The 11786-nt window shown below is 37.8% G+C and overlaps 1 protein-coding gene across 2 annotated transcripts in view; it reads left to right on the forward strand.

Moving 5' to 3' along the window:
- Nucleotides 1-4436: 4436 nt before the first annotated feature.
- mei1 (meiotic double-stranded break formation protein 1) overlaps nucleotides 4437-11786 on the forward strand; it is a 68407-nt gene continuing 61057 nt past the window's right edge. For both annotated transcript variants that reach the window (XM_015037720.1, XM_015037721.1), the window contains exons 1-5: nucleotides 4437-4986; nucleotides 5164-5287; nucleotides 6833-6883; nucleotides 7573-7646; nucleotides 8471-8576. In XM_015037720.1, coding sequence (XP_014893206.1) covers nucleotides 4735-4986; nucleotides 5164-5287; nucleotides 6833-6883; nucleotides 7573-7646; nucleotides 8471-8576 — 607 coding nt within the window. In that variant the 5' untranslated portion in view covers nucleotides 4437-4734. The remainder of the gene's footprint in view (nucleotides 4987-5163; nucleotides 5288-6832; nucleotides 6884-7572; nucleotides 7647-8470; nucleotides 8577-11786) is intronic.

The raw sequence follows: 11786 nt of genomic DNA on the forward strand, positions 1-11786 counted from the left end.
CACGCACACACACACACTGGGCTACGTGTTTCCCCACGCTGACGTGCCGAGCAGTCTGCTCACGGGGGGGGGGGGTGGACAGGACTGGTCGTAGCTCATTCTCGCCCCCACACACCTATCAGCAGTTTGCCGCTTTGCTGCTGAGAGGATTCTGTTGTCATGGCGATGACCAAACGGTGGCCTTCATGGGTAATGAAAAAAAAAAAAAAAAAAAAGAAAAAAGAAATTCCTCACACCTCATTACCTGAAACTCAATGGCCGATATTTAATAACAGATAGCAAAAATAAATAAATAAATAAAAATAAAAAAAATCAGTGATGATGTCAGAATTTGAAGGCAGTGCTATGGGCTTTTTTTTTTTTTTTGCCTGTCCTCATTTACCTTAAAAGTTAGAGCAAAAATATGCGAAAGGCGCTGTTTGTTCTTTTTGTAATGCATAAATTAATTGGCAAATGTACGCGCAACATGTACAAAAAAATTGAAAATCAAGTCATGAGTTTGTTTTCTTCCCAGAGGAAAATTAATATCACACATTTACAAAGATCAGCCTGTCGAGTTAATGTCTCTGGTTTTCTGTTTTTTTAAATCAAAGATGTCATCCAAAAACTGAGAAAATCACTATGAGCTTCAGATAAAATCAAAGCGTAGATACATTTTTTTAATATGTTAAGAATACATTTCTAATGTATTTTACATTTTAAATGTCATCCAGACCGTATTAGACTTTTATGAAATCCTGGAAGCAAAGACCTCTTCATTTGACCTTCTTATCTTGGGGGAAAAAAAGAGGGATAAAAGGATTTAAAGTTCCCTTTTTCACATGTGTTGTTTCCTGTTGTATAACAGGATGGCAACACAGAATTTCCCCCCTATTTTCTCTCTGCTGAAATGAAAACATTACTTGCTTCCTGCATCCCTGCCTCTTGGGTAGCTGAAAAGATACAAATCTAGCTTTCCATCTTCCTCTCTCTCTCTCTCTCTCTCTCTCACTCTTTCTCTGTCCGAAGGAATCTCAGCCTGTCGTTACTCTGAGGACGGAGAGGAGATAACAGGGCTCTGTCAAACAAACTTGGATATTTGGACTCTGGAGCCGTCTGGATCCTGTCCCAGGTTACATCTCACTATAAGAGCAGATAAAAGAAAGACGTTGCTTGCCAGGTTCAATTGGGTTCTCCAGGGGAGGATAATAGAACAGTTTCTTTAGGCTTTCTCTCAACAATGCGAGAAAAAGAAAAAAAAAAGAGGAGTCGAGAAAGTTGCAGGCGGACAAACGGGTGATGCTGATGAAAACTAAACTGGCTTTTCCAGGTCTTACTTGCACAGCTGACCGGAGTGTTGGATAGAGGAGACAGCGTGGGTTGAAGAAAAATAAACTTCACATTCCTGGAATGCTGCAGAGATAACCAGATTTTAGACCTTCTCATGCCTCTGAGTTGTCCTGCTGACACCCAGTACGTATGCTGCTTCATTAAGGAGACGATGTGTCATGTCAGAATGCATCCAGGGCAAAAATCAAGTGAAAACCATCGACTGAACTTTTAAAAAGGAAACTGTTTTAAAACAAAACATCTGAAAATCTTCAGTAATTCTCAAAATATATAATGTAAGTAGAATTTAATACACTTTAAGCATGAAAATTAGTATTACAACGATATCTATTTTCCAAACCCTTCTACGCATAAAATTAATAGCTATTTGCTTTATGAAAAAAAAAAAAAAGCATTGTTGACCAGAGGAGAAAATGACAAGTTATGGCACATGTTTACCTTTGCCTCATACAGTCCTCCTTTGAGGATATGTGAGATGTGTTGCATTTGGTTTCAAAAACTCCTGGTAGGTGATACAATTATCTTCCCTCATAATTCATTCACTCTGGTAACAGGGTCTCTCCCATGTGGTGAGAGAAGATACTTTTGGCAAACAACTTATGCAATATTTTTGCAACCTTTGTGCTGCCTGCTCGGCACTCCTCTCTCCTGGTTTTGGCTCTGGCTCAGCGGAAAGTATAGCTCCTGTTGCTTCCTGTGTGAAAGCAGCCAAACAGGACCAGCAGGCCTCTTAAGTGTTGCCAGGTTGTCTGATTATGATATCAAATCACTGCTTGTATTTTACCTCCTTGGTCCTCAAGTCAATTTATTCTTTTTATGGAATAATGAGTGTTCAATGCTAGCATGCTGCTTAAAAAGACTTACCTGCCAAGTTCTGCCTTATACATTTTTTTTTACAACCACCATCTTTAAGCCAAGCAATATATCATAGCATGGCTCACTACCAACTTCGAAACCTCTTTCCTGCTTTTCTCAAAATTCATCCAACCACTCTAACTTTATTTGATGCACTTTCTTTTTCACCTTACTTGTCCAAAGCCAATTGTTTTGGATATCTGACTGCTGGTACATGAACTCATCCACCTTATAGCTTATTTATTCCACCTGTCTTCCTCTCATTCAAACCAAATTAATCTGGTTTAATTTGGTTAAATTAAACCAGATTAATTTGGCTTTCCTCCACATGCCCCTTACTCTCAACGTAGATCACAATATCATCTGCAAACAACGTAATCCATGGTTTCTCCCGGCTGTCGTCATCTGTTACCCTGCGGACAACTGTTGCAAACAAGACAGGGCACGCAGTTTGTTTCCATTGTATTTGGGTAATTTATATTCTCCACTGTGTTTTTAAGCATTATGTTGGATTACTTCACGATTTATGACACTATGTTGTACAATAGTTAAAGTTCATAGGTTTAAATAGGGTGTAAGATATCGCAACAGATTGTCAAAACTAAAAGTATCCTTCAAATTGTTGCTACAAGAAAAGGAGTGGAACCTATCTATACAAGAGTTCCTTAAACTTTATTGAATAAAGACCCACTTTACTGCTTGTTTTTTCATTGCTACCACTGTGGTAGACATTTTAAAGCAGTAGTACCACAGGGCCTGGGCATTTCTTGTCATGCGATGTCATGAAAAAATGATTAGCATTCAATGGAAAAATGTTCGATTCAAAAAAGTTTGTAGAAGTTGGAATTCAAAGTGGAAAATTCTGAGGTTTACCATTATTCCTGACCGTAATGTCCAATATGGCTACCTTGTAAATTGTGATAGGTGCTGTGAAAAGTATTTGCACTTCAGATTATCTCGATCTTTCACAGACACATCATTTTACAATTTCATTTAGCAGACATGTTGCTAGAGTACTTGAATGTGTAAGCTAAGGAAACATGCCATTCTAACAACTCGTATTGCTAACAGTTAGACTGGTGAGTGAACATAACCAAATCTCATAGAGTTTGGAAAGTTGAACTGGAAGATGATCAAGTTGGGTTTAACATCATCCTGAAGATTCAAGTTCCAACTTAGCAGAACAGCATGATTAGTCACAAGCATTTGTCTGTGGTTTGCTCTTGTCCACCTAAGTTCATACAAACTCTTTTGTAGGTTTTGATGAAAATATTATTTGCAACTTGTTAAATACAAAATGCCTTTTTGGATCCACCAGTGGAAGTTGTATGACAGAACGGTGGTCTTAAACGTTTCTTCTTTCAACAATTGCCTTATGCTTTGAAACACCAGCTCATTTCCTGTGAGCAATAACAAATGCAGTACATAAAAACAGAGTTAAATGGAAACTCAAAAAAATACACTGTCATTTTTTTCCAGCTTACCGTTTTTTTATTTGATGTTTCCGACTTGTTATTGTTACTCAAAATAATAATTTTTCCACCACATAACATGAAATGAGAAGATAAAAATAAATTAGCAAATCACTTTTTTTTTTTTACAGCTAAAAACAGATTCTTGCATTCAGTGAATATAACCTATATCTTCTTGCTGACGCTGAATCAGAATAAACATTTCCTGTTTTAGGTCATATCCGTTCACCTAAACCTATTTGCTAAATGCCAGGTTAACAAGTGAGATTTTTAATATATTTAAAGACTTTTTTCACATTCGGAACTGTATATTTTCGCAGCACTTTGTAGAAATGCCTTTTACACCGTTTATGACTTAGAACAAAAAAATTTAATATCCATTCACAAGCTTCTCACAATAGTTTGTGGAATTTTGGCCCATTCCTCCTGACAGAAAAAGAGTAAATGAATCAGGTGTGTAGGCTGCCTTGCTCAGAAACATCTTTCAAATGTCCTGGTTGTGTGCATTAAAATACATGAGGTATTGGCTGCCAACTGGCATACCAACAGCATCCAGTACATGGAGGTTATTAGTCTAGATCTCAGGTCCTTTGCTTCACGTCTTATGTCTTTCTCTCTCTGCCCCTTTTATGTGTGAATACTGTAATTAAAGGTCCATTATGCAGTAATATTTGTGTACACTCTTCTGAATTTAGAGATAAAAAAGATACTTTACTTGTTATTCTGATATTTAAAGAACGAAAATAAAGGTTATGATCCTAATTGACCGAAAACATGACAGGTCTACTGTCATGAGTTACTGTCAAATAAAGAAATAAACAAACGGTCCTCTGTCTTTTGGCAGCGTCTGTGTCATTGTCTCCTACTGTCAATAAAGTTTTAATTTTCCCGCGATTGTGATGACAGTTTAAGCTAGCGCGCGAGAGGCGAGTTAGTTTAAGCTAGCTAATTAATTGCTACGTCATTCACCATTTTGACAGGTGTTGGTCCTTTGTAGCGATTTGTTAATAAAACTGAGTGCAAAGAAAAGAAAAGTGAGCGGGGGTAATTTTGTGTTTGAGAGGCATAATTAACACGAATGTTACTTGGTGTTAACGTTATAGTCTGCGGAGGAGACAACAAACTAGTCTCCTGTTTGTTTCGTCGACCTGCCCCTTCTTTTAAGTTGGTAGGTGTAACAACAACAATGGCGAGCACGGATATTGTTTATGAGCAGGTTCACTTCAGACATGACCCAAAGTGGAGCGTCCGCCTGCGGTCTGCTGAGGGCGGCGGGCTGCTGCTCTGTGTGGCCTGTGCTATTGAAATGATGGAGACCGAAGAAATGCCCGTAAGTATCACGCTGTTCATGTCAATGGCGACGTCTCTCCAACGACCGAAACTGACTTTAGCGATATTATGATTTTGTATTAAAATTTTTGAGATGCTAAGTTGCATTTCCATTGACACACTGAGCATTGACTCCGCCATAGCTGTCTATTTAATGCACTGTACGTGTTTGTTGCAGTCGGTGAGGAAATGTTTTGCCTTGTCGAGTATAAGTGGCTTCCTGAAGAGGTCTGCGGGGGCTTTGAGGGAACTGTTTCGACAGGACCACAGAGTCACTCTGCATTTTATTACCACATTATTAGGTGAGGAAAATATGCATCAGCACATTAGAGGGTCAAGAAAGGTATTGGAAGATTGTTCAGGAAACTTAGAATTTATGTTTTTAAAAGGAGATACGATGATATAACCCAGTTTATTTGTCTCACAAGTGGGAAATTTAAGCACTCTACATAACAAGTGTAGCAGAAATGAAACGCAGCAGGATAAAAAAAAAAAAAAAAAAAACAGCACCATGTAGATAAAAAAATATATTTGTCATCTTTCTGAAGGACAAGCTGTTTATTCACCTTTGGTGCTTTTTTATATTGAGTATTTTTAAGCTGCAGAACAATACAGTGCCTTGCAAAAGTGTTTATGCCTCTTGAACATTTTCATCACACTTCAGCCCACACTTCTCAATTGGTTTTTATGGGGGTTTTTTGTGATTGAGAAGTACGCATCTGTGAAGGAAATGTATTGTTAAAACACATACATTTCGAAAGGTTGTTATTCTACTTAAATATAGCCTACCTGGGAAATGTCATTATGAATACAGTTGTTTTTTGAAACCTTTGTCCCTTTCTTGTGGAAAAATTAGTGAACATGTCAGACATAAAGTTGTGCAGAAGTGTAAAGCAAGACATGGTTACAAAATAATATTACAGTTTTATTTATTATTATCGGGCTTTCTTTAAATTCTCGGAAATCCATCTGTGAAGAAAACATGAAGAAGAAGGTGCCCTGGTAAGATAACAGGAAACATTTTGGCCTACATGGAAAATACTAAAGGTGATAGAAAATAACACTGCAGGCACATCCCCCTCCTTCAACACACCATCTCCATGGTGAAACACAGTGGTGGCAGAATCATGCTGTGGGGGTCAGTTTTTTTTTTTTTTTTTTTCCAGCATGGACATGGAGACTGTTTTGAGTTGTTGGGGAAAAGGATGAAGCTAAATAGATGACAATCCCAGAAGAAAACCTGCTAAAGGTGGCAACGCACTTAAAACTAGAGCAGAGATTTGCTGCAGAGCTTGACACCAATCCTAAAAAAAAATGATGGTTTCATCATGAATTCAAGGTGTGAGATTTTTACTGAACTTATAACGGTAATAATGTAAAAATCACACACTAATGTAAGAAGTCCTGCTCTAAAAAGTAACTTGGTCCCTGGTTTAAGTTTTAGAGTTGATTTGTGGAGTTTTTCTCATGCATGCATGATCTCTTGCCTCACACAATCCAAACATGCTACATGATTTATTAGATTTGAACTGCCTGTAAGAGCATTGATACACTACCCCCACTTAGACTACAGTAAAGTGTGGCGAAGCTAAAATCACTGAGAAATATTAACATCAAAATAATAAAAAAAATTATTAATCATAATTGAACGGCTAGAATGTGCTACATTTTGTTAAAAATAAGATGCGGACTCGGAAATTTGTTACATAAACTATAAATTGCTAACGAAGGTTAAAAGCAAGAATGCTTCATTGCGCACAAGATTACAATGATGGCAAATTATTCTGATTCTCTTTTTAATACCTGTCGATCTCTGGTTATATTTTCATGCCCTTCCTGTTTCCCAGGTATGCTTCAGACTCAGGAGGACCCGGTCACGGTGGAAAAGGTTGACCAAGGTGAAGGGTTTCCTGTTTATGCTTTGGCTAATATGTTTGTGTTTCCCCACATGTACTCGCATACAAATACAATATCAATATTGCATGTGGACATACATGTTGTACCCACAGCTAAACTCCCATAAACATAAAGACAGACTTTATGTTCAACCACGCAGGGTCACCGCCTGTAAACAAGGTGACCTGCCTCTACTTTTAAACATTTGTTAGAAGTAGATATTTGTTCGTTTTAACTTTCTAGAGAGTTGAAGTACTTTTTCTTTTCTTTAAATTTAGTGATTCATGTTGACAGCAGTGTTCACACATCTCCATACCCGTAATACTTTTTGTCTTTCGATGAAGATATAACATTAAACTGACAGATTTTTGCAGTATGAAAATGTTTCTTTAAGAACTAAGGCATGAATAATTTCATGGCTGCTGTCCCAGAATGCCTTGGGGAGCGCTTTATTATAAAAGCTAGTAAAATCGTAATGACTTGATGTTCATTCCCTCTTTCCTCTGATATTTTTAAAATTCATTTAACTAAAGATGCAGATGACTGTAACATTACATGTGTTGTTAATGAAATGCTCCAAGCAGATCTAACATCCTGCTGATGTCTGGAAATGTGTTGAAATGTGTAAGTCTCTTCACTGCTGTTTATTGAATGAATTTCTCTGATTCATGTCTGTGTGTGTGTGACTCAGTGCTGGTTCAGCTGCTCCTTGAGTTTCACAATGAGCTGCCATTTCACTTTGTTCTGGATGAGGTCCACAAACAGGTAAGCCAAACACATTTATAGTCTTCCCACAATGCGCTGCTGCTTATACAGTGAGTGTAAAATATGCAGGGACAGGAACGCGCGGCCTAAAGTTTTACAAAACACTTCTAGAACTGACGTTGCATCCACAGCCGGCCTGCTTAGGAAGCAGAGTTCTTGTCTTCGTTGCGTCACCTGAGGGTTGAGGAGAGAGTTGAGCAGCATCATTGTGCAATCAGCTGACGGAGTTAAGTTGTCCGTGCTGCTGACGACAGGAAGGTTTAACACCGGGCAGCACTGACAGCTCCCATAAATCTTAGGAGAATACATCTTATTAGAAAAGTGTTTCACGCAAAGGACTCCCTGCTTGGACTAGGAATTAGACAATTATCTTATCTACCCTTAATGTGATGTCCTGCCACTGTTGTGTGAAGATTAGAAGTAATTTAATAGCACTTTCAACAAAACAAATGTTTAAATGGAATATATTTAAACATTAGGTTAGTGTTGAGGGAATAGGAAAAATGCTCAGCTCATTAAGTAAATGTAGAGGCTTAATGAAAATTTGATATCAGAGAAAAATAACCAACATAAATACAATTCACTGATAAATTTTTATTTTTTTTCAGGAAATATCTATCCAAACCAATCTGATCATACGTGAAACTGTTAATTGTCCCCCAAACTGCTTGTGTCACTTTCTGGATGAACTTTCCTCCCTTTGCTTTTGCAGATGCGTTTTATCCAGCCGCATTAGTGCTTTTAGCATAAAGAGGTTGTTGAAGGCCAGCTTAAAATAACTATAAATTTGATGTTGTGTTTTTTCTTTTTATTGTTTTATGTAGCTGAGTGGCCAGCTCAGTGGGAAGCGTCTCCTGCCGACGTTCAACTTCCTGGGGAACCTTGTGAAGACGGTGCCCAACGTGGGTCACAGCTTTATTACTCAGTACGGTGAGACCCTGCAGCTCGGTTAGATTGGCTATTTTACAAAAGGCAGAAGCTTACAGATGAGAAATTGGTTTTAATTAGACTCTAGAATCAATATAGTGAATGACAGAAGTGTAATTACTATTACTAAAAAAAACAATTTGCTGTTAATGTTGCTGTTTGGCAATAAGATACTAGATTGTGGAGTAAGAATGTGTTAAAGAAATATCTAATCATAGCTAATGTATTTACTTTAGTTTTATGTAAAGGCTAAAGTAGAACTAGCTTTTACTATATAAGCTACTCTATAAAAGCTACTAGATAAAGTAGTTTTTGTGTAGCATGGATGAAACAGGTAGGCATTGCCACAACGCAAGCTCACGTTCTGCATTGTGAGTGATGCTCAGCAGACCAATAGCAGCTCTATATTTGTTTGTTTAATATTCAACCGTTGTTGGCTTGTTTGTTTGTATTTCCATGCCAGTAGTCAAACTTTAATCTTTTGGACAAATGTTTCCTGCAGTAGGCTGATGATCCCCCTCCCGCTCCCCTGCCCACTAGAATTACTTTGTCTTTAAAAATGCATGTGCATGTTGTGCTGATTGAAATACTACTCCACTGTTTTAATGTTTTACCATTTTTCCTTTACTTATCCATGAAATCCTTCTGAGATACTTTATTTTAGTTGAAAACAGACGGGATACATCAAAGAAGACATTCTATGTTTGTTGATGATATTATGAGTGAAGTAATGAGAAATATTCTAATATTTATGCTTCAGGAAAACCGAATAATGCTGCTGGTTCCACATTCGTTACTATTTACTGTTAGGAATCATGTGGCTTAATGAAAACAATTTACATAATTCCAGCAGAATATTCTGAAGCCCATCTGTCTCTTCTTTATCTGTTTTATCATCATGATGACCCCTCCGCTCTCCTTCAGCATCCTGACCACTGCTGTGAATCAGGTGTAAAAAAATTAGTCAAATATAGTATAATGTGAATGCATAACACCTGAAATATATAGCCTACCCAATATTGATCCCGAGGTCTCCAGTTGCAATATTGCACACTTTGAAGTTGCTGTGACGGCTCAATATATTGTCTGGCTCTAAATAATCTCAGGAGATAAAAAAAAAGCATCTTGGTCTTAATTTATATTACACTTATAATTTCGTTTTAACTAATATTGGTCTATCTTCATTTTCTCTATCTGGTTCAAACTAGAAATTAGATGAAGTTATGAATTGGTCAGATGTGTTTATTTACCAAAAGTAGGAAATGTCCTCAAGACAATGTATTTTTTTTTTCTAGTGATAAATTATAATTAGCCCCATTTTTTTCAAAACAAAAACTAAATGAAAGTCGAAAACTAAATTGATCCAACTCTGTGCCTCGCACTTGATTTTGGCCACTGACCTCCTGTTGTGGCAAAGAGAAATTTCTCCAATCAGGGATGTGTGGAGTATCCACAAACAATGATAACGCAGTTCTGTTAGGCTTGTAGCAGCGGATTTGATGACTCAAGGTTTACTCAACACCACAACAGATACACACAAGTAAGTCATTTCTTGCTTTAATGACCTCATAAACTGACCTTTGCAGCTGTTTGGAGTGTGACGATATGCACATTTAGTATTATAATTACTGTGTACAAATCTGCTGTGGTTATCAATATTATATTAATTGTGTTTAAATTATGCAAAAGTGTTATTACAGGCAGAAGTTATTCACTCAGAGTGAAGCCAGCAGGCAAGAAAATGCAGGGCAAAGATCAGTGGGACATAGAAACAGGAAACCAAGAGCCAGACTGAAGAATCCAGCAAGGAGTGAAGGAGAAAAACGTTAAATACTAGGAGAGGGTGCAGCTGTGAGGAGAGAGCAGAAGGCAGACTGAGGGAGAGAGAAGCTAGGACATAAATTGAAAAGGCATAAAGAATAATTAAACATAACACATTAAACCTAAATGAATAAACAACTAAGAAAACATAAAAAGTAAAGATAGAAACTAAGGCTGATTACAAAAGGACAAGAACGTGAAAAGGCAAACACAGGAACCAAAACATCCCTGGATTCTGACACAACCAGCTAAGTTATTTTAATTTCCACTGGTTGCTAAGCAGCCACAAGATGTCAACCACTCCTCTCCTCCTGCGTACAATACAGACATATTCGAAAAGCCTTCCCGGAGAAACTTTAAAGTCTAAATTATAGCCGCTCGTCTGTGACTACTGTATTACTGACCCTTGGAAATGTTTTCAAGGTAATCGGTAACATTGTGCTGCCAAAATGTGAAAAAAAAGCTATATTTTACTCGTCTAATAGTTTTCCTACTCAATACATTGGTAGATTTAGATCTAGAAGATAATCCGGTACAGTACTGGGAGAAAGACAGAAAGTATTGCACCTGGTCAACCTTCCCTGACATAACAGTAATTAAACCTCTGATTCAACCACTTACACATCTGTCTGCTAATGGATCAGTTGTTCGCTCTGTCAGGGGGCATTGTCAGCCGGGTTCAGGCCTGTGGATGTTGTGCGGTGTTTTGTCATGGCCGACTGCTCGTCTTTACACTCACGAACAAAAAGTAAGACCTATTCCAAAACACTGGCATTAGAGCCATTATGCTTTCCATTTTGTGACCACCTTCTGTCTGTATTCCTAAGCAGACACAGGTAGGAATGCTTTGCTAAGTTGCTGAGGTAAGATGTGGGCTGCCATTATTGACTGTGTGTATCTGTCTGCGGCCCATCACTCAGCAAGTCTTTGTGGGCCTGTTTGGACTAACGACAGCAGCGAAGCAATGACAACAGAAGCCCGGCGCTCCCAGCAGATTTCATCCTTTTTCAGACGCACCGTCTGCCTCCCAGGCTGAAAAATTAACTCTGTCTTCTGGCTCTCATGTCGTTTCCCTTCTGTGCAGTTGGTGGAATTGTTTGAGATTGAGGAAAAATAAACAGAGATCCTACAGGAAGAATAATTGATTTCAGGATATATATTAATACACGCACACAAATATAGAGGGTACATCTATCCTTTCCTACAGCCTCTTGTTATTCCAGGTGACGCATTAAAAACCAGCCCTCCTTAAGGATGTCTTCAATAAATCTCTATTTATTCCTGAAAATAAGCTAAAGGGACTATTGAAGTGCACATCAATAAAAAAACTGATTAAAGCTGTAAAAAGATGAAGGGAAAATGAGATATAAGAGAACAGAGAAAATCAAGATT

Source organism: Poecilia latipinna, unplaced genomic scaffold, assembly GCF_001443285.1.
Source record: "Poecilia latipinna isolate Pla-1442-1.1 unplaced genomic scaffold, P_latipinna-1.0 Scaffold417, whole genome shotgun sequence".
In the NCBI taxonomy this organism is placed as follows: Eukaryota; Metazoa; Chordata; class Actinopteri; order Cyprinodontiformes; family Poeciliidae; genus Poecilia; species Poecilia latipinna.